Source organism: Vulpes vulpes, chromosome 5, assembly GCF_048418805.1.
Source record: "Vulpes vulpes isolate BD-2025 chromosome 5, VulVul3, whole genome shotgun sequence".
NCBI classification, from domain to species: Eukaryota; Metazoa; Chordata; class Mammalia; order Carnivora; family Canidae; genus Vulpes; species Vulpes vulpes.
In genome coordinates this window covers 134704337-134730959 of record NC_132784.1, presented here as the reverse complement: position 1 = coordinate 134730959, position 26623 = coordinate 134704337, and the positions used below count along the sequence as shown (strand labels likewise).

Genomic DNA, 26623 nt, shown 5'->3' with positions numbered 1-26623 from the left:
TTACCTCTATTATGTGAGAAGAGACATAATTATATTAGTTAAAATATTAAATTATAAATAGCTAAAAAATACCTCCAAGTGTCTCTCTTTCTTTCCTAATGAAGCATATATTCTACCATTTATTATTTATTATAGACAGATAAGCTGGACAAAACTTGCTGATGATTGGCAAGATAAGCAATAATATTTAGTGCAGGCACCCTCCTAAACTCCTCCTCCTACCCTGGATTTTTTCACTGCCAGGTCATGGTCAGCTCATGGTACATGGTCATTGTACATGCACCATCCATTGAGAAGTAGGTCCTTCTTTCTCTATCCCACAACAGGACTCTATCTGTCTCCAATAATTTTTAATATATATATATATATATATATGCTTGTAAGATGTCAACCATGATAATGGTATATAGGCATAAGCAGTAATAAACATCTGTGTTTTCTGAAAAAAAAAAAAAAACAAAAAAAACAAAAAACAAGGGATGCCTGAGTGGCTTAGTGTTTGAGCATCTGCCTTTGGCTCAGGGCGTGAACCCCAGGGTCCTGGGATCAAGTCCTGCACGGGGCTCCCCGCAGGGAGCTTGCTTCTCCCTCTGCCTGTGTCTCTATCTCTCTGTCTCTCGTGAATAAATAAAATCTTAAAAAGAAATCAAAATGTGCTAAAATTTGAAATATGCTAATCTAAGATAAGGTCTATTGTGATATATAATAAATTATGACCTTTGGATCAAAATCTATCAACAAATGCATATGCCCACACATGAGGTGAGTGAGGGTGAGCTGGAAAGAGAAGGGAAGCTGAAGAAAACCAGACATGAGAACCACACCTATGGCATGGTTGACATTAGTACTGTTTAACCAGGAAGGGTGCAGTTGCAAGCCTTAATAATGCCTGCGGTAGCCCTGCGGGATCCACGAACTGGTGAATCAAGCCTGGTGGTGTCCCTGTGAGCTGGAGACCTAATATCCTTTCTGAAGCAGACAGTTATCACTCAGCAAGTTGCCACCTTGCTTGAAAGCAGACCCAGCTCACCAGCACTTTCCATTTTTCAAAAAAAAAAAAAAAAAAAACCCACAAAATCCGTATTTTAAAATATGCAATGTCCTGATTTTTAAACGTTGCCATTAATTCAATTAAAGGAAATATTGACGGGCCACACAAGCCACATCTGTATTCTGAACTTGCTCTTCAGGCCACCAGTTGCAACCCTGAGGCTAATGTTTCTGGTTATAACTATCCCTGACAAGTAGTCGTATCTTGGACAAAATTATTTAATCTCAGTCTTCAACCTTTATTGTGGCGGAAGCAACGTGCAGGGTCCAGAAACTTCCTACAAGATCCCCTGCAACGTAGTTACAAACATCTCAACAATGCCAGAAACTGGCATTCAGAAATGTGATCCTGCTTTTTAAGCATTACATAACCCTCAACCCTAGAGATAATGAAGAATACTAATGACATATAATGTTAATAAGAATACTAATGACAAATGAATGCCTCGGCAGCTCTGGGTCAGCATATCATCCCTGAAAAGAAGCAGCAGCTTCTTCCCTACTCTGCCAGAGACAGGTCTCAACTCAGAGTCAAATGCAAATAACTGGACTCAAAGGGAGACAATAAGTGGCTGAAGAAACAGAGGAAAGTCTGTCACCAGAAGCCCCCACCTCAGCAGGGGGCCTACTGGGATCACTGACCCTCACCTTACAGAAATAGGTGATGCCTGTTTACAGTACAACATTGCAAAGGTATAAAAGGAACCGTTGAAAAATAAGCCTCCTTCCAACCCCTGACCCCCCCTGACTCCCCAGGGGCAACCCTGTTGCTGAATTCCTTGCATCTTCTTAAAATACACCTTCGGAAGAGCTGTCGAATGCATGGACATTGAAATGGGAACCTGTTTTAGAAATGCATGTTCTTTTGGAATTTTAGGATCGCAAGGGACCTGGTTCAGCCCTTAATTCACAACCCACCTTAGTATTGCTCCTGCATACAAAGCTCTCTAAGGTTGAGAAACCATTCCACTCAGAGGCAGCTCATTCCACTGTTAGAGAGCTCTAGTTTCGGTGACCAAAGATTATTTAAAAAATTTTTGAAATCTGCCAATCTAGTGTTTTTCCTCATCATTCCTTGCTTTGCCCTCAAAGGCCAGAGAAAACAGGTGGTCAAATGCCTCTCGTCTAAGAAGGCACTTAAAATATTTGACACCCTCCTTTCTTTATCCTGTTTCTCCTCCCTTTCCATTGGGTGTGTGGTTGCAGGGGACTCACCACCACGTTCTTTCAGAAAAGATTAAACTCTTATTTAAAATACCCAGAAAGGGGCAGCCCGGGTGGCTCAGTGGTCTAGCGCCGCCTTCAGTCCAGGCTGTGATCCTGGAGTCAGGGATTGAGTCCCACGTCGGGCTCCCTGCATGGAGCCTGCTTCTCCTTCTGCCCATGTCTCTGCCTCTCTCTTTCTCTCTCTCTCTGTGTCTCTCATGAGTAAATAAATAAAATCTTTAAAAAATAAATACCCAGAAAGCTCTTCAAAGAGGAAAACTGCTCATCAGAGGAGCAAAAAAGTTTCCGATTTGTCGCTGGCAAAGAGAATGAACAGCCTGTGTTATGAAAATTGATAGCCTACGTGAGATTTAATATGGGAAATACTAGAGTCTCAATACATACTTGATAATACGGTGTCCGTGGGTGCTTTATCCAGAAATTTTCTGGCCAAGCAGAAACTTGGGTAGTAACTTCTCTAAAAACTTTCCAAGATACATTCTGAAATAGAATATGGAGTCCTAATGTCTCTATTTGGAAAGTCGTAGTATTAGAATGATGGGGAACACGGCCTGGATTTGGGTTCAAGGCTGGCTTCATGACTCACAAATTCTACTTTGGTACGTCGGGGAAGTTATTTATTTAACCTTTTCCAAGCCAGTGTCATCTTGCTATAAAAGGCAAACAGAGTATAAAGTAGCTAACGGGTCAGCTGAGCTCACTTCTGATCAGTGCTTAGCATGGAGTTGGGGCTGCCCCTGCTATTCCTAGGGTGGTGGCGGCAGTGGCTCTTGCCCGGGATATGGCCTGGGATATGCCCTGGGAGCACTCTCTGCAGACACCGGGTGCCTGAGAACCCTTTATGCAGGGCCCAGTCTGGGCAAAGCTTTGTTCTCTTAAGAGGATGCCATTCCTGCCAGCTCGGTCATATAGTTTTTCACCTTGCAAGTAGCACGTTTTCAGGCCACTCCACTACCTGCCAAAAAGTACAAAATTATCTGGAATGTCACCCCTTTATCACAAACTCAGAGGAGAAACTCAAACCTGAGATAGGTGTCCCAGTAGGATGTTAATGTCACACATTCCTCTCCATTCCTTGGGCTCAACCCAGTACCAGGTGGTCCGCCTGAAGTGTCCCACTGCCTCCTTGAGTAATTGTTTTAATAAGGCTTTGCTTCCTGAGATACCATCAGATCGTATCAAAGGTTGTTGGAACAAAACATCACTATAAAGGTTCATACCGCAACAAAGAGGTGGCTAGTGAGAACTCTAAAGTCTTTACACTTTGTCTTCTTTTGAGGGGCCCATGTGAGAAATTGCTAATGCAGTCTTAAAAATTCGTTGTACTTTTGGGCAGCCCGGGTGACTCGGCGGTTTAGCGCCACCTTCAGTCCAGGGTGTGACCCTGGAGTCCCGGGATCGAGTCCCAGGTCAGCTCCCTGCATTGGGCCTGCTTCTCCCTCTGCCTGTGTGTGTGTCTCTCTCTGTGTCTCTATGAATAAATAAATAAAATCTTAAAAAAAATTCATTGTAGTTTTAATTGATTGAATGTTTTAACATAAAGATACTCTGATTTGTGCCACCTCCCGTATTCCTTGACGGAAGTGTTGGAGCCAGTTCTGTGGTCTCTGTTAGGTGCGCACACGGGACTTTGTCGTGTGCAGCTCTTCCGTAAGACCCACTTCCAGATTCATCCTATGTTCCGCTGTGATGTTTCTGGTTTGCTCTTCCCCAACTTGTGTTCCTGCCGTCTTTGTGTTTCTTTGCAAACTGCTGGAAGTCCTGTTTGGAACACGTGGAGGAAACCAAAACATGGTCTGCAGGATCTTCACAGCCTTCTTCACCAGGGGCTAAATGAGTTCAGCAGGCTCAGTGCTCGTTCTTACCTGTTAAAACAAAGGAACAAACAAGAATGATTCTAAATTCAGTTGAAAAAAACACAGGTTCTAGGGGTGGTGAGGAGCCCTGTGCTCGGGACCCAGGACAGCAACAGGGGAGTTCTGGACTTTAAGTGCCCTTGCTTTAGGTTGGGGATTCCTACTCCAACAGTGAGGACACCCCGGGCTGGACCAGGATGAATGTCACTAGTGAGTCTGGCCAGGACGGCAGGGGATCCGGTTGTAGAATGGGGCCAGCGGCCACCTGCCCCTCTGGGAAGGAGCAGCGAGGAGAGGCGGGTGCTCTGCAAAAGAGACGCAGCTCAAGTCTCTGCGGCCGAAGGGAAAGGAGAGAAAATGAGTGAAGGTATCAGTGAGGGTGACAAAGCACGAGAGCACCAACGAACAAGGGGCGTGGAAGGGGAGGTGGAAGGGGGGTTGAGGTGACTGGGTGAGTGGGTGACGGGCACTGAGGGGGCACTTGGCCCCATGAGCACTGGGGGAACTCCAAGAAAACGAATTTAAAAAGTTTCTGCAGCTGGAGAAAATCTAGTTGCTTCTGGCCAAACCCTTAGCAGACTTCCCAGCACTTCTCCTGCTTGAGTGACCCTCTTGTCTCAGGGCGGGGCCCCTGGCTTCTGCAATAGGGTCCCCAGTGCGGTTTGTCTGGAGCCTTTATTGGAAGCGCTGATCTTCTGCGAAGTGACCGACACGCGTGTTTGCTCTCCGGGGAGCCCTGGCCCTGCGCGCTCGCTCCTCACGCACCCACTCAGCTCTTCTGCGAGCCCCTGTGTGAGCCCGGAGTCGGGTTCCAGGGGGTCGGGGGTGGGGGGGCTGCGACGGGCCCCCAGACTTGAGAGCGGCGCTCGGCTGCCGCGTTGGGTGGGGGCGCCCGGAATACCCGGTGCTTCCGTCCTTGCCATTACCCGCCTGGGCCTCAGGCGTGGCCGCGGGGCGCGGGGCCGGCGATGATCCGCCAGGGGGAGGCACGGGGGGGGCGGGGATGCGCGGGGGTCCCCGGACGGGGCGCGGGGGGGGCTGCTCTGCCAGGGGGAGGCACGGGGGGGACGGAGATGCGCGGGGTCCCCGGACGGGGCGCGGAGAGAGCTGCTCCGCCAGGGGGAGGCACGGGGGGCGGAGATGCGCCCGGGTCCCCAGGACGGGGCGCGGGGATGGGGGTTGCTCCGCCAGGGGGAAGCACGGGGGGGACGGAGATGCGCTGGGGTCCCCGGGACGGGGCGCGGGGAGGGCTTCTCCGCCAGGGGGAGGCACGGGGGCGAGGATGCACCGGGGTCCCCGGGACGGGGCGGGGAGGGGCTGCTCCGCCAGGGGGAGGCACGGGGGGGACGGAGATGCGCGGGGGTCCCCAGGACGGGGCGGGGGGCAGGAGGGGAGGCTGCTCCGCCAGGGGGAGGCACCGGAGGGGGAGGCACGGGGGCGGGGATGCGCGGGGGTCCCCAGGACGGGGCGCGGGGAGGGCTGCTCCGCCACGGGGAGGCACGGGAGGGGGAGGCACGGGGGCGGGGATGCGCCCGGGTCCCCGGGACGGGGCGCCGCCGCCCGCCGTCTGGGCCGCTCGGCTCCTCCCGCCGCCGCCTCCGCCGCCGCCTGGCCCCTCCCCCGGCGGCCCGGCCCGGCCCGGCCCCCGCCCCCGCCCCCGCCCCCGCGAGCTAGACGTCCGGGCCGCGCCGCGCCCGCAGCCTCCGCCCCCGGCACGGTGCGCACGCCCGCGTCCCCGCGAGTCCGTCCCCGGCCCGAGTCCCCGCGAGCCCGTCCCGCGGCCGCCGCCCCGCAGACGCGACCTCAGGCCCCGCCGCCCGCCGCCCGCCGCCCGCCGCGATGCGCCCCCCGGGGCCCGTGGGAGCCGCGCTCCTGGCGCTGCTGGCGGCGCACTTGCAGGCGAGCTCGGCGCTGGAGAAGAGAGGTGAGCGCCTCCCGCCCTCCTTTCCCGCTTCCTGGAGCGCCGGCTGCGCCCCCGCCGGGGCCGTGGGAGGAGGAGCGGCCGCGGGTTCCCGGGCCGGGGCGTCCTCCCTGCGCGGGGCCCGCGGGGCTGCAGCGCGCAACTTCCCGGGCTCGGCGGCCGCGGGGCGCCCCGCGCCTCCTCCCGGGGCCCGGCTGCGCTCGGGTGCGGGTGCGCGCCCCCGGGGCTCGGGGCGAGCCGGGTCCCCCTCCGCAGCCGCGGACCCGGACCCCCCGGGCACACACCCCCCCCCGGGTGTCGCTGCACCCCGACCTGGCCGGCCGGGGCGGGCCCTCTCCTGGGGTGCGCGCACCCTTCTGGGGGTCCCGCGTGTGCCTCTGCCTGTGGCTGCCGGGAGGGAGGAGGCGCGGGCCGCCCTGCCCGGCTCCAAGGGGTGCGCTGGGCTCCCCCGCGCGCGGCCCCCCGGCGCTTGTCCCGCTCTCCATCCCCCTGCGCGCCGGGCTCCGCGCGCCCCTGACCTCCGGGACCTCCGGGACCTGCCGGCACCTGCAGCCCGCGGGGGGCGTCCCCAGGCTCCCGGCAGCGCCCGGACGCACGGAGCCCCGACCCGCTCAGGTCCCCTCCGCTTCTCGAAATGAGGCCCACGGCACACTTTCCTTCTCCAGATCCCGAGATTTCTCTCGTGGGGGGGGGGGGGGCAAATGTGCCATTTAGCCTTTTTGAAGAATTTGACGTTGGGCCACCCGAAATATCGAAGGTGATGTTTTTTGAAAGAAGGACTGATGTCCGTGGCTCAGCGGTGCCAAATGTCCAGACTGAACATGAGCGAGCCTTGGCTTCGTGACTACCGGCCCTAAACCCACTTGACATGAGAAACATGCCTCCGAAGGCTTAATTACACAATTTCAAAATCAAGCAACCCGGGTTCCAAGAGTCAGGTCTGTACTTGCTGCTGATGTCATTGGCACAGGGAGCCGGGCTTCGGCGCTGGGCGAGTTTGCTGGGGCAGCTTTAATGCACAAGCCGGTGAGGTTCCCAAACTTCGCTGCGGGTTACAGTCACTTGGGATCTTCAAACCAAACCAGACGAAAACTCAGGTCTGCCCCCTCCCACCCCAGACATCCTGATTTCCTTGGTCTGATCTGAGACCTGGGCATCAGGATCTTGGAGAGCTCCTCTGGTGGGTCCGCTGGGCAGCCAGGTTTGGGGATCACTGGCGTAGGGGAGAGACTGCTAAGGTCTCTGGAAAGATTACCTGCTCATGTAAGGAAGCTCTTTTGGAACACCTGGACTGTTAACAACCTTGCAAAATATAGGAAAGAGGAGGTGGAGGGTGATTTCGGTAATAGGGGATTAGTCTTTTCACCGACAGAGCTGGTGGAGAGCTCTGCATCCTCTAAGGAGTCTGAAGGGCTCCCCTTCATCTCTGCGGGGAGCCCTGGAGGCTGTGGCCCTGCTTCTGCAACAGGGTCCTCTTAGGCAGGTGGTGTCTCTCCCTCTCTGCTACAGGGCGCCCCCTCCTTAATTTAAATTGACTCTTGGAGCACCTCCAAAGCATCACTTTGTGTGTGTGTGTGTTTAAACTCCTGAAGTGTTTGCAGCTCTTTGCTCTTCCCCCTTTGAACACTGCTATTAGTGCTTGGAGATGTGTTTCCGAGAAAATGTATAAATACCGCTTATTTTGCCTGTCCTGTATTTGCTTAAAACAGAATGCTCCTGAACACGATTGTGAGGGTAGGCGAACAGATGTCATTCTGTTAGAGTAACATTACAAAACCAATTTCAAAGGATGAATTATTAAAAATATAAAAGGAGATGTTTTTACCAAAGGTGTTAAGGACCCTTAGCAAATTCGGTCGGGTTTGTTCAAGCAAATTTACTCGGTTTAGAGAGCCCTTTTTCCCTAAGATTTGGTATCTTCTGTTCTTACGGCTCTTGGTACTGTCAAGCACTGTCTTACGCGTCCTTTTAATCCTTACATTAGGCATATGTGGTGAGTACGCGCTTTATTAAAAGGGGGGACTGAGGTCCAGAGTAGTAAAGCGACTTCCACATTAGGAAGAAGCAGAGCCAGGGGTCAGACTCAGGCCTTCTCACCTGCGAGTCCTGCCTCCGCCACCTAGCTCCACTGCCCCCTGTGAGTTCTGGTTTCAGGAGAGCCAGGTCGGGTGTGTGCAAACACCTAGTGGCAGGTGCTGGGAGTGGGAGGAAAGGACCAGGGAACGGGCTCCTTAGGACTGGTCTCTGTGAAACCTGGAACAAACGTCCACCTATTGGGTGGTCTAGACTCTTGCTCCTTTACTCAGTAGTCGCTTTGCCTTCTGTGGAGGCAGCTCAGTCGCCAGAGCAGCAGTGAGCTTGGACACTGCTCCGGGGTTGTTAAGCAAGCCCCTCTCCCTGGGAAAATGGAAAGGTAAAGGTGTTGCTCCAGAAGAGAGACCCTGGGTGGTTCTCTGGGGAGTGCGGGGGGCCTGTCCCAGCTCTTCCTCTGAAGACATTCTCGATTTAGTAGGCTGTGTTGAAGAGGAGGGAATGAGAGGATTTTGAATCGTATCCCAAGTGAAGATCCCACTACCCTCTTTTCTCTCGGGAGTTCAGAGGTCAGGAAGCCCAGTCGGTCGTGGCCTGGAAGCCGGGATGCCTCTTCTCATTCCAGCTCTGTGTCAGGCTGGACGTGGCAGTTACCAGGCCCAGGCTCCTGAGTCCATCTCAAAATTCAAAGAGTATTTATTGAGTGCATAGAATGTGCTGGATGTTATGAGTTAAAAGGGGTAGGGGTAATCTTAGTAGTTTCTACTAACACTTCCACTGTGTGATTCTTTAAGTCGTTAATGAAGTACAGAGGTCCTCGATTTATGATGGTTTGACTTAGAATCTTTTATTGTACGTGCGATGCACGTTAAGTAGAAACTGTACTTGGAATTTTAAATTTGGATTTTCCCCCCCAGGCTAGTGATAGGCGGTGCAGCCCTCTCCCATGATGCTGGGTGGTGGCAGCGAGCTGCAGCTCCCAGCCAGCCCCGTGATCACCAGGGTCGACAACCCCCACACACTGACAACCATCCTGTTTTTCACTTTTAGTACGGACTTCACAAGTCATGTGAGGGAGTCAACACTTCATATGAAATAGCCTTCGCATTAGATGATTTTATCCTCCTGTCGGCTAACGTAGGTGTCCTGAGCACGTTGAGGGCAGGCTAGGCTCAGCTATGATGGTCGGTAGGTTGGGTGGATTAAATGCATTTCAACTTAAAATATTTTTAATTTGCCCTGGGCTTATGGGAACATAACCCCATCGCGAGTCAAGGAAGATCTGTATTAGTAAACCTCTTTTTCAGTCTGCAAAGGGGCCCAGCAGTCTGTGTATCTCATGTATTCACACGCGTGGAGCTCTGTTCAGCAGTTACCTGGCTGATGGCTCCAGTGGGTTTGTAACCATTATTTCTGGCTTTATATATTTAGTTGCAGAGTCCGTGATTTTTCAAAAACTCATTCTGAAGTTTGAAGAAGCCGATTGCCAAAAGCCCATTGTGCTGCATGATTAGGCTTGGTCCACGTGACAGCACTAACATGTTTTGAAATGTTTTTAGAGGCAGTGTCAGTAAAGATGAAGGTGAAGGATCCCGCCCTGTTTAAAAAGAAAATACACCCCCCCACCCCCACCCCCGCCCTTGATCTAAGCTTCAGGATCAGCAGCTAGTGTCTGAACCTTTTCTGACAGGAGTGGCAAGTCAACTCTGATAGGAAATTGATGATTATGGCTGTTAAGGGAAGCTGGCCCCATGCTGGTGCCCCAGGCCCTAAAATTCAGGTGGGATCAGAATGTTAGCTAGGACCCACCTAGGGAAGCATTTGGCCTTTGCCCCGTGGCTTGCTGTGAAAGTTGTGTGTTTCTGTGTGTGTGATTTTGGACTCAGAACATGAAATGGGCTTATTTAAAGTCGGGTTCTACAAATATGAGAAAAGGGCAAAGTTCTAGAACGGTTCCCCACTGCATTGTTTCCACATATACGGTTTCAAAAGCAGATTCTGCTTCTCCGATCTGTACAAAACTACTTTCAGTTTGTTTTCTTCTGTCACTTTTGGACATTTGAAATCATCATAAGAAACATTTTTGGCCTTGGTTATTACCGGTTTATTCTTAAGCCATCAGCACTTATGGGGATAGAGTATAAACCTTGTTCTCGGGGGTCATTCCCGTCGGACATCCTAGCGTCTGTCCATCCATTCCTTCTTCTTCATCTTCCTCCTAAAAGGTCGCCTTTCCTAAGACAGTTTCAACAGTTGGCTCTTTGCACAACCTCGAAGGATAGCCTGCCATCCAGCCCATGGGCATGAGCAGGTTAGTTTGAATTCAGGCAGGGATCCAAGCTTATGTCAAATAACCGGTTTGACTGAAATTTTCACTTTTTCAGAGTCACTAGGTACAGCCTCCTTCCTACACATTTAGATAGACACAGTCAATACAGTTGTCTAGAAAGTTCCCTGAGCCAGTGGGGAGCAGGAGGGGGTATTTGGGGCCAGTGAGCGGTGGGTGGCGGCTTGTTTGTTTAGCCCTGTTAGAAACTAAGTGCTGGATTTGACATTTTAAATCTCTGAAGGCCCTGAGGTATAATATCAAATGCCTGACCCTGTTGACTAAGCATCTGTGAATTGCATATGCTTAAAATAAATTTTACTCCTACCAAATTTCAGCAGCTTGCTTCAGAAAGTAGTATGTGAAAGCGAGCACCGACGGATAGAATTTCCTTCTCTGCTCCAACTTATAGTCCATCCTGGTGGGCCAGCACACCTGGCCCTGATTTAGGAGAAATAATTACATAAGTTAACCGCTGCTGTTTGTCCTTTGAGTATAAGGACACGAATAGCTGCCTGTTACGACTTAGGCTTTTATTTTCTTTGCGTTTGGGCCACAGTGAGCAGTTTGCACTGTTCCATCCACGTTCTGAGACTTAGGAATGAATCAGCGTCGGTGCTTGCCTTTTAGTCATTTAGGGCAAGAGAAATCTATAGATAACCAGTGTGAAACTATGTCACAGAACCAGTGATAGAATTCTGTACACGGTGAATTCTTCTGGCTTTATTCTTTGCTTTTAGTTCCACCTGGAGAGGGGGCCGGGTATAGATGGCCCTGGGCTGTGGGCATTTCCCCTGGAGAATGCACATTAGGAAGGCATCCCACGCGTCGTGCCAGTGGTAGCAAAGGTCTGAGGAGCACTGGTGACTCAGTGTGATGGCAGGAGAAGGGGGTGATGGGGGGGCCACACATCCTAAGAGCTTGGCCATGCCCCCTCCAGGTGAGGGGAGGCTCACTGGGGAGCCCTAAGCTAGGAACTGGCAAGATGGGTTTGGGGTTTGAGAAAGATGATTCTAGCAGCCACGTGGGGAGTGAGTGCATTGCAGAGGCAACTGTGGAAATAGGGAGCTGGGTGGCTTCTGCGGGCCAAGGAGAGAGGCGGGAGGGGGAGCAGTGAGGACGCAGAACAGGTGACTGAGGCTGACCTGGAGGCAGTTCATGTGTGACCAGTACAGGATGTAGGGAGTCCCAGGAGACACACCGGGTTTGGCTTAGAAGGTCAGGATCAACACTCCAGCTGTTCACAGAGGCCGAGAAGGCTCCAGGAGGAAGGGTCACTTGGGTGGGTGGAAGTGCTCGGATGGAAAAGTCTGGAGGCCATAGAGCGAGTAAGCAGGGGGAGGGGGGCTCAAATTATCATTTTATTACATGTTTCAAATGCAGATATTGTCTTGGGCCAGAAAATAACCCGCCCCCGTCCTGGGTCATGCTCCCTGTCTCGTCCATGTTGAGCCAGGCCGGGTCCTGGATTACCAGCTTCTTTCTTCAGCAGGTTGCCCTGGCGAGCAGCTGGAGTAGCTGCAGCTCTGAGCAACTGATAAGTACCTTGGGGATCACATCTGTGTTATAATGCCACAAATCCTCCGACGGGAATCCCGCATTTCTTATTTAAGACAGCATCACATCACTTGGTTTGTACATTAGCGGCTGAACTGGAAAGACTAGGAGGTGACTTTTTTTTTTAAGTAGTAGGTTTTGAACCTTGCATGTACCTTAGAATCACTTGAGAAGGATGAGAAAGAGGATGGCTTGCAGCACCCTCCACCAGCTGAATAGAATCTTCCGGGGGATGGAGTGCCAGCACACAAGTTTTTTGTTTTTTTTGTTTTTTAAAGACTGCTTAGGCAATCCTGATGAGTGCCCCAAGTGGTGTGTGTAGCTTGTGGCGGAGAAGATATTTCATCTTTGTTCCCAGACTCCCATTTCTTACTCATTGCCTGAGCTTCCTCAAGATCCAGGAACAGTTTTGCATTTCCTTAGTAAATCAGGCTCAAAGTTGAATTTTTTTTCCCCCTGAAGTCCTGAGAAGTCTGTTACAGGGGCTCTCAGGGTGTGTGTCCCAAGACAGCAGCAGCAGTAGAACTTGGAGGCTGATAGAAACCCACATTCTGGGTTCCCCCAGCCGGGCCCTCTGGATAGGGTGCTTATGGGGATGGGGCTTGGCTTACAGTCTGAGAATATGAGCCCTGCGGGAGCTTCTGATGCACGCCAGTTCCAGAACCACAGACACTGCGTGCACACCGCGTGCTGGGTTCTGGAAATACGAGAGGAAGAAGGTAACTGCTTAGCTTTGAAGCACACACAGGTGGAAGGGCTGAGCAGGGAGAGAGACGGAGCAACCCCGGGTAAGGCCGCATCTTACGGTAGATGCGATTTGGGATTTCAGTGGGAGCCCCCCAAAATGGGCTTCATCCTATTTCTGTGATGGGGACAGTTTCTCAGAAAGAGAACATTTAGCTGGATCTCAACAATGAGGTTTTGCCCTGCGTCCAGGCAAAGGGAAAAGAATGAGGAGGGCTTGGCGCCCTGTCCGCCAGCCCACCATCACCGGTCATTTTATGAACGTGCGTGTCTTACTGCAGCACATGCTAAGGTTTTAGAGTTTCCTCCTTTATTTTTCTAAACTACCGTGAGGAAATGTACAACATCAAAAGTAAAGTGCCTGAGAGGTGACACATTTTACATTTAAAAATGAAAATGGGGGCAGCCCGGGTGGCTCAGCGGTTTAGCGCTGCCTTCAGCCCAAGGCGCAACCCTGGAGACCCGGGATCGAGTCCCACGTCGGGCTCCCTGGATGGAGCCTGCTTCTCCCTCTGCCTGTATCTCTGCCTCTCTCTCTCTCTCTCTCTCTCATGAGTAAATAAGTAAAATCTTAAAAAAAAAAAAAAAAAAAGAAAATGGCCTTTTTTAAAACTTATGGCTGGTTGTGAAGAATTGAACTGAATCTGGATGATAGTCGATAGTTTTGACATTCTTCCCCAGGTGGCATGATCCGGCCCTACCACTTGTCATGAATGAGAAAAAGGATTACTTGACATCCTTTGTTTAACTTCTATTGCAGAAAACAAAGAGAGGAACAAAAGTCTTCATAATTCTAGACATGATAGATGCATGTTGAATCACACTGAGGTCAGAAAGTGTCTCTCAGATGAACTGAGCCACGGCCACTTGTGAGTTAGAAGACGCCTGTGTCCTGATTCACTGTTGAAAATTGCACAGATTCACCAGTTTATTTGCAGAGGATCATTTGGAAACAGGTAGATTTGTACCACAGGGCCCCAATAGGGCTCTTGGAGATGCCAGGGGGTGTTCATGCCTTTATGGAGGAGGAAATACAGAAGTGGTTCCTGGCCCCTTTACTTAGCAGTGGTTTTAAGAACATTTTTGAAGGGTTTTATTTCAAAGCCAGAAATGCCTTGCCTGACAGCGTACTACTCGGTACTTGCAAGCCAGCGCATGCTGGGTGAAGCCACGATTGCCTTAGCAATTGTGTTTCCTGACACATGATATCATTATAGCTGTTTGAAAGTTCCTTTCTTTCACTCCACGTTTTGTAGAAAATTGATGCGTATAATCCCTCTGATATGACAAACTAACATTTTTATGTGAAAACCTGTGCGTGTTTGAGGTTCTTTGCCTCTTACCCATAGATTTATCACTATTTTAGAGTCTGGAATAAAAACAAATCACTTTAATGAATCTCAAGGACAGGCATGTGTGCCTGGAAAAATTCTTACTGTTGTAAAATGAGATTCCAGAAAGGTTGTCAGAAAGGATTTTTTCTTTTTTTTTTTTTTTTGTAACATCAAAAACCTGGTTTTGCTTATTTACCACCAAACATGGAATACCTGACACATGCTGGCTTGTCTGTGTTTCCGCAGTATCTCCCAGTTCATTCTTAAATATCATCAGCCGTAGCAGATGGTTAAATTGTCCTGAACGAGATAAATTAGACTATCTTAAGTGTGTTCTAGTACTAACTTGCAAGGTCCTTTTTTGAGAGTATATTTTAATATGGTATTAGAAATTTAAATAATGTTCATTTCTTTTCCAAGCAAAGGAAAAGAAGCCCCAATTTCACCTACTTTTGATTACGTCCAGATGAATGCCAGAAAAACGAAAGGTGGTTGTGGAAGAATTATTATGCCACCTGTTGGTTTTTAAGATGCTGATTTTAAGGGGCTTTTACCTATGATGAATTTCAGAACTTTTTTCTTGGCTTTGATTTGCTGCAAAGTTAATAGGCAGAAACCGTATCCTTATAGTTACTTCTTGATTTCTTTACCTCTGCTGGCATTTCCTGGTGCTCCAATAGCCTGTATGCATGCGGTGTATTTATAAGAATAATGTATTGCCTTAATCTGCCCTCCCTCCCTTCCTTCCTTTCCTGCTTCCTTCCTCTCTTTCTTTTTTTGCAAGCTGTTATGAATATATCTTCACCTAAGAAAGAAAATTTTCATGTATGACCATGAATAAAAAACGTTGACAAATTACCGCAAAAATACGCTACGTAACTTTTTAAAGTTAGAATGTCAGACGTTCGATGTTCGTGATTATTTTTAATACAGATATGAATAGACATGTATCATCATTCCTTCAAAAGTTGCATTGCTAAAGGAGGTTTTCTTAGGACAGTGCTTAGTGTATTTTTTCCCCTGTAATCCGTTGTTAGTGATAATAGAAAGAGAAAACAGGTTCGTGTCTACCTTTCCAGTTTCAGCTCCCGTAAAATAACTAAACTAGATGGTTTGATGATTCCTTGCAGCTGGAAACATCTATGAAATTAAAAGCAAATCTGAAAGCATGCAAGATACATATTTAAACTTGTAAATAATAAGTGTGCTGTCCCTGTGATCTAGCTGCTAAAGCAGTGATGTCATCGTAATAATAACACCTTGCACTGTACAGCACTTTACAGTTTACACAATACCTTAACATCCATCTCTCCAAGCTTCCTAACAACCCCACAGGATGGGGGTCATTATCCACATTTGGAGGTGAGGGACTCAGGCTTTCAGCCCTTCTGCAGTTTGCCCATGACCACCAAGCTAGTCAACATTTAGGCGTGGAGAGGTTTTCCGGCTACACAGCAGACACCTTTTCCAGACACCAGTATCACACGTCTCCAAAGCTCTCCCTCTTCCTCCTTTAAGACATCATCGCTTCTTAGCCGTTGATGCCTCCTCTCACTGGAGTCCTATTTGTGAATCGAGAGACTAACATCAAAAATACTCAAATTTTTTGTTGCACTCCTATTACTTATACCCAACGTCCTTCACAATTTTGGTGCATTCTGCTCCAATTTTGTTCCTCCCCACTTTTTTTTCTCGTTATGAAGTTGTTTTTGTTTTGTTTTTTTTTTTTAGAGGTAGGTGTCTTTATATATGCATCGTAATTGCACATTTTATATGATACAGGACAATACATTTGTGAGCCTTGAAAACATCTACTTTAGAAATCCGAACTATGACTTTTTGAAGTTGTGTCATAAACTTCTGTAAATTCGCCAGATCTATAAATACGTGAAGTAAAAACGAGGAGGGAAAGCACCTTGATGTAGCAGTTGGGTCAGTTAGCAGTGCCTGTGGCTAAATGTGGTAATGCCGTCACACCGATCTGTAGAGTCATTTCTGTGATTTAAATGAAGCACACACTTAAGCTCGTGAGGGTGTGTAAATAGCTGTTATGAAGAGGACAAACTTAACAAATTGTGTACGCTCCAGGGTTGCTGACTGTCTGTATCAGATCCTTTATAAGAAGCCAATGTGCCAGAGATTATATACGGAAGCATTGACTTTAAAGAGAAAATATTACAGAAATCACAATTCTCACTTAGAGGAACGTCATTGTTTAAATGAATAGGACGTGGGATGTGAGAGTTAGTAGATCTCTCATTGACGGTGACCCATAACTTTTCCAAAAGAAAAGTCAGAGCACAGTGTTTATTTTCCTCCATCAGGAAGGAAAGAGCTTTCTTCTTACTATTTCTAACATAGTGGAAACTTCAGTGCTCTAGCAGAGATTCCCAACGATCGTTTCTATTTCTTAATTATAAAGCAAAGTACGAAAAAAAAATCCCATATGTAAACGGAATAATCGGTCTGTAGTCGTCATCGATGTAGTGGAGGCTTAGAGATTATCACTAAGGGAAAACGTGGATTAAGAGCCAGAGATGATGCATCTCTTGTTGGATAGGTAAACTCTTCCCGTCAACTTCCAGGCATTTAGTGTATTGAGTTCAGGGTGGCTTGCTTAGTAGTTGGCCTCTATGCATTCATCGCAAAAGTTATTTGGGCAAAAGCTATGCCACTTGACCTTCAATCAACAAAAGTCCACCCAGCCAAGGCAGGACAGAAAGTTGAGCAATTTGGTGAAATGGGACGACATAAAGAGTCAGACCAGTTGCCCAGTTTTTCGCTTCACTTTTGACTTCTAAAGACGCTCTGTCATTATGCAAACTCAGGGATGTGCCTGGTTTGAAGGAGAGGCATCGATGGGAAAAGGCCCAGACGATTGAAGACCTGGGTGGTTATCTGAGACCATCTTGCCTCATGCCAAAGTCTTGTTCTTAAAGTCTTGGCTAGGAGAGCCAGGCTTTGAGAGAGTTGGGCAATGGCTACTACATATTCATAATGTTGCCCAGTTGCAAAAACAAAACGTTCAAATGATAGCCAGGAAAATAAGCAGTCATGGATTCAAGGCCTGAACCGTGCAGACGAAGCCCACGAAGACGGGGTGCCAGGGTGGGGAGAGTCGCCAATAGTATACGTACTTCTCCTGCAGTTTGAGGGGGATTTGTTTTTTTCTTTCCTCCTTGGACCTTGTTTTGGGAAGAGGTCAGACTTCATTTCCCTTCTAGGCTTGCTTTCTCTCTCATCTAGGTGACCGGGGAAGGGGTGGAAGGAGGTGGTAGCCGCAGCTGAAGCGTGATGTTGGTCAGCACAGGTGTGCCGATGCAGGTTTGTAGTCTAGTAGAAGTTTGACAGGCTGGGTGGCTTCTGAGCGCCACTTACCAGGTTGAATTTTAATGAAAAGAGAAGCACTAGGCGTCACGTAGTGTAATAGCAGCCGTCCTCACCTTAGGATCGTCAGGTGTGCTCTTCGCAAACCGACAAGGCCGAGGCTAAGTTTAAGAGCTGTTCTAAAAGTAACAGGTAATAACTAATTAATATCCAGTGATTTTTGAAATGTGCCATCAAACACGTCAGCTCCGCAGGGGCCTCCTAGAGATGGAGGGAGAACGATGACGTGAGTAAGCCCTTCCCCATCTGAGGAAGCAGCATAGTCTATGTCGCAGGTGCGTTCAGTGCGCCAATCAAGGGGGAAAAAAATCCCATCTGCAGATGGGTTTCCTTCCAAAGAGAGTTCGATCGAGTGAAGCTTCACCTGCACATGCTTCTGTTCAGCCTTCATATGTGTAGTGCGCAGAACCTGGTATGATCCAGATTGGTTCTACTGTCTTGGGGGCTTGTGCACCATCATGCGAGTGAGCAGGGTAGGGGGAGTGAGCAGGGCACCTCCATCCCCCTGGCCGTCCGTGCGGGCGCTGGCACCTGTCCGGCCCCCTCACTACCCTGCTCTCCCTGCTGGAGGTATTATTTTGCAGCAGGTGCCTACGGTCGCCTCTCAGATACGCCCACTCGCTGGTGGAGATTCGCCTGGACCGTCTCTATCCATTTGTGTTTTCCCTGGCTGTGAAGTGGAATGCATGTGTCTGCATTGCATTGCATGTGTCTGCAAAACCGGGGGAAATATTCCAGGGTTTCTTGACTCAGAGGCAAGAGGGACACTTCCTCAGCCAGGAATTGACTACATTCTCGGGGTGAAGGGGAGTGAGCAAGCCAGAGGTCAAGAAAGCTGCCTGTGCCAGTTGTTTAGGGCTCCGGGGATCATTCTGCTCTTACAACCAAGGCTACTCTGGGTGGATGTTTGTGAACTTCCGCTGGTTCTAAGCGTGTCCGAAATTATCGTGTCTATAATTTTTCCAATCTGAACATTATTATAACAGGTTAAAGAGTGCCCAAGGCCAGGGATTCTAGAATGATCATCACTAACATCTGATGGATGTTTTTGTTCCAGAAGGCAGTATAACCTATATCTAGCATCTTCTTGAGGTTGGACTTTTTTTTTTTATAAGTAGGAAAACTAAAATGTATACGTGGAACTAAAATGTGAGCATATAAAACAATAAATATACCAAAGAAAAAAAATCTCTAGACCTGTTCTGTGGTGCTTTTCTTTGGATAACAGTGAAGCATTAGGGCTTTGCCTCCTCCATGCGAGTAGGACCGTGCAGGATATGACAGACGGGGGTGTGCTGTCTCCAGACCTGGACCTCACTTTGCTTGTGGGGTGCTCGTGGCCAAGTTGAGTAACTACTGCAAGTCGTGATTTTTGCCTCTGCAGAGTGAAGATAATAATGGCTCTTATCTTGGCACCTCGGTGGTTCAGTCAGTTAAGCTTCTGACTCTTGGTTTTGGCTCAGGTCGTGAGATCCAGCCCCGGGTTGGGCTCCACGCCCCACGAGGAGGCTGCTTGAGACACTGTCTCCCTCTGCCCATCCCACAAGCATACTTGTGCTCTCTCTCTTTTTCTAAAACAAATCTTAAAAAAAAAGAAACAAAAAAAAAAAACCCGTCATGGCACTTATCTCAGGGAGCTGGGGAGAGGATGGAACGAGATGATTTGTGTAGGGGGAGGACCACAGGGCCTGTCCCCGGAGCACATTCCAGAAGTGGTGGATGTGAGCACTGTTTGAAGAGTGGACTTGCACTTGACCTCTGACCCTCACCATGACTGTCAGCATCCTTGGGGTAGGTGTAGAGAACCTGAGGTTTAAGAAGGTCATGTCACTTACCCAAGGTCATCTGGCGAGAGGGGGTCACCCTGGCCCCTGGGGAGCTGGTGCCCTTCGCGGCTACATGGCCTGCCCTGCGCTCAGGCTGCCCGGAGGCTGCAGAGCCCAGCAGGGGAAGGCTCCGCTCACCTTCCCCCCTCGCCCCCATCCCAGGACCCCCCCCCCAGCACAGCCACTTGACCCCACTTTCCTTCCACGGTGGGTCTTACTGTCCCTTGAAAGGAGACTGTTGTTTGCCCTGCGTGGCTCGGGGCCAGTCTTTGAAATGCTCTTTATTTCATCGTACGGCCCAGTCACTTCTTCTTGTGCTGTTTCTACTTTGGGACTTCTCCTGGCTGCTGGGGAGGCTGCTGCTCTGTCTGTTTTCTCCTGCTCGTCCTCCCTCCCCGTGTCACAGCCTTGGTGGCAGGGATGGGCCCGCGCGTTTCCCGGTGCGGCCCCTGGACACCCGGACCATCTCACAGGAGGGAGACCTGCACCCGGAGCCCTCGACCCTTCGGCGACAGCTCAGCTTTCTAAAGAGAGAAAACCACGAGTCTGCACCCTCTCTCCCGAGGACCGAGGACCGTTTGATCTGCAGTTGCTAAGCTGTTTCGGGTGACTGCAGTGCGCCCCGGCGGGCCCCTCCCCGAGCACGGGCTCTTCATCGGGGCTCCAGCCTCCGAACTTTCTGGGCCTCTGGTCTTCCCCTGCTCACTAGGATCAGGGCCCGCGGGTGTGTATGGACCGCGAGAGCACATCCCGCTGTCTGTCGTCGTTCTCACGTTCGCAGGGCGGTGGCAGACGGGTCACGGATTCACATAGGCTGGGGACTTGCTCTTTCTGCCAAGCAGTATATTTAGTTATTTTTAAAGTTGTTTAAAATAAATTGTGAGTAAAAATAAATTGCTTTTGCTGCAAGAAACACCAAAAATGGAAAAGCTAACAGTTCAAAGATGATAATTTATCTTGGAACTACGGCGAGCAGCATAGCTGCTTTATTAAACAGTGAGACGGTTTAGGAGATTATTTGATCTACAAATGGGTTGAAGGGTGGTCTGACCTCCGTGCCCCGTTTTCTCCATCCGTGAGCCTTTCTGGACTTAGAGAGCCGTCGTCGTGCAGCTCTATCACGCTTGGAGCGGTCCATTTGGGAACCAACACAAAGGGAAGAGACATCGCCCCTGATACGCAGGGCTCTGAGAGCCATACATTTATTTTTCTTTGAGTATTCGCTTTATGGTTAGCACATTTTTTAGTGTTAAAGCAGCAGGGGTGGGGTTGGGTGTAAGGTAATGAGGAGGTGTGAGGAGGGGAGGCAGGATTAAGGAAATTTTTTTTTTTTTTTTTAGGATTAAGGAAATTAACTCTCATGCGTACCCTACTTAATGTTTTTAGGTATTTTGTTCTTCGCTTCCAAAACACATTTTAGGGTAGGTATTTGAACTTAATATCTTATTTCTCCTCAGTGTTGTTTTTAGAGGTTTCCGGAGAAGTTAAGATTTTTTTTTTTTAAATTGCTGTAGTTCTTAGAAAAATCATACTAAAAACACTGACCATGTTACATAAATAAGAATAGTGGCTTTGCCGCCATAGCAAAGCTTTTTGTCACTAGCTTTTTATTTTGAAAGCATTACAGATTCACAGGAAGTTGCAAAATAGGCACAAGGAGGTCTGGTCAGGGCACCCTCTCCCTAACCTCCCCCAGCAGCAACATCTTAGTACAAAGTTTTAAATATTTAGTTTGACCTCTTTATCTAGTACTGACCTAGGCTAAACGCCCGCTGTTTTAATTAGCTAAGTGAGATGCTATTGTAGAAGTCATAGTCTTCGCAAGACTGTTTACAAGTTGCTTTTTTAGGTTTTTTGTTTTGTTTTGTTTTTTTGTTTTTTGGGGTTTTTTTTTTTGTCTCTAACATTTGGAGGCCGTGCAGGATGAGGAGGAAAAGGGAAGGAGGGGTAGAGGAAGAGTGTAGGTAGGCAGACAGATGGACAAATTGAGAAGCAGAGAGATAAGAAAACAGTACAGAGATTCCTCAAAAAGTTAAAACTAGACCTACCCTGACCCAGCAATCACACTCCTGGGTATTCGTCCCAAGAATACAGAAATACTAACTCAAAGGGATACATGCTGCCCTAAGTTTATAGCAGCATTATCTACAATAGCCAAAATATGGAAACAGCCTAAGTGTCTGTCAACTGATGAATAGATAAAGAAGATGTGGGGTGTGTAGATAGATATAATAGAAGGTTACTCGGCCATCAAAGAATGGGGGCTCCTGGGTGGCTCAGACAGTTAAGCATCTGCCTTCAGCTGTGGTCATGATCCCAAGGTCCTGGGATTGAGTCCCACAATCAGGTTCTCTGTCCAGTGGGGATCCTGTTTCTCCCTCTCCCTCTGCCTGCTTGCATGCACTCTCTCTCTCTCTCAAATAAATAAATAAAATCTAAAAAAAAAAAAATGAAATCTCTGCTATTTGCAATGATGTAGATGGAGCTAAGTGAGATAAGTCAGTCAGAGAGAGACAAATACAATATGATCTCATTCATATGTGGAATTTAAGAGATAAAACAGATGAATGTAGGGGAAAAAAGAGAGAGAGACAAACCGAATGAGAGAATAACTATAGAGAACAAAATAAGGGTGGCTGCAGGGGAAGTGGGTGGAGGGGATGGGTCATGAGGATCAAGGAGGGCACTTGTTGGGATGAGCACTGGGTGTATATGTAAGTGATGAACCACTAAATTCTACTCCTGAAAGTAACACTATATGTTAACTAACTAGAATTTATGGGACGCCTGGGTGGCTCAGTGGTTGAGCCCTGCCTTCAGCTCAGGGTGTGATCCCGGGTTCCCCACAGGGAGCCTGCTTCTCCCTCTGCCTGTGTCTCAGCTTCTCTCTCTGTATCTCTCATGAATAAATAAAAATCTTGAAAAAAATTAAAAAATAAAAAGGAGAAACAGAGATAGAGAGATGGACTTTCATTCATTGGCTGGACAAACCAAACATCCTCTTGTAGTTTTTGGGTCAGTTTGCATAAGCTTAGGGTATGTTCTATTCAAATCACTAGTGGTTGGGTTTTTGTGTATGCAGCTCCCTGTTCGTCCTATGTTTATTTTCATCTCTTTGTCCTAATTTGCCTTCTTTATAATAAGTGTAGGTGCCCCAGATGAGGGTCTTCTGAAATGCTGATGATGTCATGTTTTTTGATTCAGACGCTGATTACACAGATGTATTCATTTGGTAAAGAAAAATTCATGGAGCTGCAGTTTTGATTTGTATACTTTTCTACATTTATGTTATACTGCAATTCGAGTTCTCCATACTGTACAGGGCCACTTCGTAGAGAAGATAAAGCCTTCCAGGGAGAGCTCCTGTTTTATTAGGAAGTTCAGGATCTCAAAGAAGGGATTGGATTTCAATCAAGGCAATGCATTTATTCTGTTTTGGTAAATATAACACACACACAAAAAGTGTCCCTTCAAAACTGAGACTCCTCTTGCTGTTACTTCAGTTTCCTCTGACTCACAAATTATTTTAAAAATAGGGTTAATAAAGAGTCACAGCGAAGGAGCACGCTCCTCCTCCTGTACCTGTCTAGATGAATCCTTGGAGGGAAGGCCTCCTGTAACAGGTGTTAACCAACTGCAGAAACTTCGCAGGAAGACAGTGTCATCTGGGGGTAACCCCAGCTTCCTGCCCTGTTACTTCCTGGGGTCAGGCTCTTGTGGGGCTGTATTCGGGCCAACACTGGGAAGGAGAAGAGAAAGCAAATCCCGTGGTAAAGGAAAAATCTCAGTCCACACAGCACATGCAGACCCGTCCTGCAGGTCTTTTTGTGGAGTTTCCAGAGCATTCTGAGCCCTGATTGTTGCACCTGTTCTATTTATTGCCCAGTGGCAATCCCTGTTTGCTATCGCAGGGCAGCTTGTTTTAGTGGATTGGTGTAATTCAGCAGAATCTGAGGTGTGTGTTTCATTTTCAGTTTTCAGGGTGGTTCAACCCAGGAGGCGTGCATTAAATGGTGATTGCCTACTGTATACGAGAAAAGCTGCTGGGTGTGGGTTACACAGAAAATGCAGTCTTTGCCCATAAGGAGCCCGTAGTCCAGAACCCCGTTCATCCTGTCACATTCCCAGAAGTGAGAATTTAGTCTCATGTGGTTTGTGAGCACTTGAAAACTGAGATGATGGTCATAGAAACCAGAATGGGGGTGTGTGTGTGAATGTTACGTACGGCATAATTTTGCGAAGCGCTTTATAGCTTTCCGAGAGCCTTTGACCTATTTTATCGCATTTGAATAATCATGTGAAAATCGCCTCAGTTCCCTTCTTGATCTCTTGATCAGGGCGATGCAGGGCAGACTGAGTCTCCAGCTTCTGTGCCCTGGGAAGGACTGAACTAGTTCTGAAAATCTGTGTCCTCTCTTCACGGTTCCTCGTTGACATCTGAAGCTGTTTACCATAGGCTTACCAGCTCTAAGAGATGTGATTTCAATCATTTGGTAAATCAGCCAGTCAACTACTTTTCTGCCAGATGGAGTCTGACTTTTTTTTTCCTGACTCCCCCCTCCCCCCCCCCCCCAAAAAAAGTTCGTCCTTTCCTCCAAAGAGCTCAGTTTTAAGATGGGTGTTTGATGACACCAATGGGAAGATGGGGCAGATTGACACACCTGAGTCGGTCACCTCCAGCCTCAGCACTTGGGAGCAGAGTCACGCGCTCTGCACTCTGCTGTCCCTTTGTGTGGCACCTAGAAGGGCCCGTCCCCAGGGCCTGGAGCACTCCCGGTGGGAGATGGGTGAGCGGGGTGCCTGGGAAGGGAGGAGGAGAGCCTGGGGCAGGTGGCAGGTGCAGGCAGGTTGGCTTTGAAAAAAAAAGGCACGGGTAGGAGGTAAAACCCTGGCCACTGTCCTGCTGTGCCCCTAACCTGGAACTCTGTGTACTGCAGGGAGACACTTAGCCCAGTTTGAAGGCTGCTGACTGGAGCCCGAGGACATCACCAAGGCAATGGTGGGAAGACTGGAGGAAGCACAACCTGCACTGACACTCTCAGCCATAGGGAGGCTTCCCACGAGGAGGGGCTGGCCCCCCGTGTGTAGGGAGGGCTGCCGGCAGGTCCCCTGGCACAGGAGATGCATCTCTTTATCAAGTGGCCTTGCATTGAGCACCTACTATGCATCATGACCTGTGCTCGCTTCTGGGACGCAACCTTGCGTTTGTTAGCTCCGCATCAAGGAGGCTGTCAAGAAGCAGCGGGACATTCATGAACCTGCTCCAAAATCATTTCCTTAACCTGGGAGCCACAAATGTACCCCGGGGGAAGGGCCTGGCAATTTTATACTATTTTTAAATTTTTGTTTATTCACTTTTGAGGGTAATCCAAATTCTTTTGAACTTAGGTACAGACTGAACTATTTTATTATAATAAATCACAGTCATTGTGTGTGTGTGTGTGTGTGTATGTGTGTATTCAGTGAACCCCCCACCGTGCAGTGATGCTATTCTGAACAGTCCCTTGTATCTTAAGAACATTAAGAGGGAAAAAGGGGACACTGTTTTCTGTCGGCTCACATATTTACCATGTGTTTCCCTTCTCTTAGGTCATTCAGTCCTGCACTGCCCCGTTGTCTGTTGCCTCAGAACAGTTGCCCCAAATATTTTGCTCAGTTTTCTGGTTGTTTACAGCAGGAAGATAAGTCTGGGACCAGTTCAGCAGTTGCCAGAAGGAGGAGTGTGTGGTTGACATTTTATGACTTAAAAACTTAGCTCTACAGCCACTGCTTCTCTCATTGGGGTCCGTGGAAATGGTTTTTCTTGTAAAAAAGGCCAGTATGTTATGAAATTTGAGAAGAATCACTATAAGCGAATATATGTCCTAGGATGTCCTGGAGCTCGGAGGAGCAAAGAGATGGGCCATCCTGTCCCACGTAGTATGTATGTCAGGGAGCTGCTCATGAAAGGCTTGGTTGACCTTTGGTAGTAAAGATAAACTGAGGATTGGAGGTTCTCTGTCGAGCATGTCATACTTTATGGGGACCTTGGGAAACAGGCAGAAAGCAGTCGAGATGGCAAAGAGCAGAAGCCTGAAGCACAGTTAAAAGCCCCTAAAAGCACGGGCTTTTAATGGGAAGAAGAGGAACTGGAGGGCACATCTGCCTCTGTAGGGTGTGGGGGTGGGGAGGAGGGGCAGTCATGGGCCCCTGGGGGTACACATCCTTTCAGATCATATCCAGGAGGAGGGAGAGCCTGGGTCAGTGGAGGTTTCCGAAGGCTAAGCAGTCGTCCTGTGTGGGGTCATTATCTACATACGGGTCCATCGATAGAGAAGGTGAGAATAGAGGGTCTAGGAACACTTGAGAGATGGCTCTTTAAGAACTGAGTTCTGTGCATCCGCTTCTCTTCTTATTCTCTTGGGCCGTCACATTGGCTGCCAAGGACGCAGGCCCAGAGCTGTGACCCCAATAGGCATCTAAGCTGTTGAGAGTGGAGGGGGGCGAGGAAGAGAGCTGGAGCCTCTGTGAGTTTGCTCTTGCCCAGTACCTTTCTCTTTCTTAGACCAGCTAGTTAAGCTCCGGCACATGACTGTCCTCTTAACTCGTCCACGGATGGTGAAGCAGAAACTCAGAGTTCCCAGAATGTGTCACAATTTATATGTAAGTGTTTTTCAGCACGTTTTTGTATAGTTTAGAAGCAGTTGGTGGCCCTCCTGGGTCTTGGTCCAACAGGGAAAGTTGCTTATCATCAGGTTTTGTTGCAGGGTTGCCTGAATTTTCTGTATCAGGCTTGGAATGTGATGTCAGAAGAATGAGGTTTTCTTCCCCCAGGAAAATATAAATAATAGATTATACCCGTGTAGCTATATTGCCTAACTTACTGCCTATAAATTTTCTGTGGAGCTACTGTATGTATGTATATATGTGTGTGTATATATATGTAAATCTCCTGCCTTTCTTCAAAGAAATATTAATCCTGAGACCCACAGCTCAAGCCAAGTAGAATTCACAGATAAGAAAATGATGAGCTTGGGCGATCTGCATAATTATGTAAGTCTTCTGCTTGACATAACAGGAACCTTTCTCCATTGGAGAGAAGCTTTGGTAAATACCAAATGGGTGGATTAGATTTTCCCAATTTATTTTACCCATTGCTATTTTTATTTCAGAACTGATTTGAAATATTACAAAATAAAATTTAAAAGTGCTTTCCCGGACTTTTCTTTACTCTGCATTTCATCATCGGATAAGTAAATAAGTGGAGAGAGAACCTTGTTTTTGTTTTTCGGTGTCTACTTAATAAAACATGTTTTTTTTTAACTAACTGCGTTTTGGGGACAGCATGCCTTTTCCCAGAAAATCTCAGGTTAACAACATTAAAT

At 48.4% G+C, this 26623-nt stretch overlaps 1 protein-coding gene across 2 annotated transcripts in view; it reads left to right on the top strand.

Annotated features, from left to right (window-relative positions):
• Positions 1–5844: 5844 nt before the first annotated feature.
• EGFR (epidermal growth factor receptor) overlaps positions 5845–26623 on the top strand; it is a 197757-nt gene continuing 176978 nt past the window's right edge. The window contains exon 1 of one of the 2 annotated variants that reach the window (XM_072760089.1): positions 5845–6057. In XM_072760089.1, the coding sequence (XP_072616190.1) occupies positions 5973–6057 (85 nt within the window). In that variant the 5' untranslated portion in view covers positions 5845–5972. Of the gene's footprint in view, positions 6058–6999; positions 7152–26623 lie in introns of those variants that run through there. The other variant, XM_072760088.1, reaches the window with a different exon arrangement.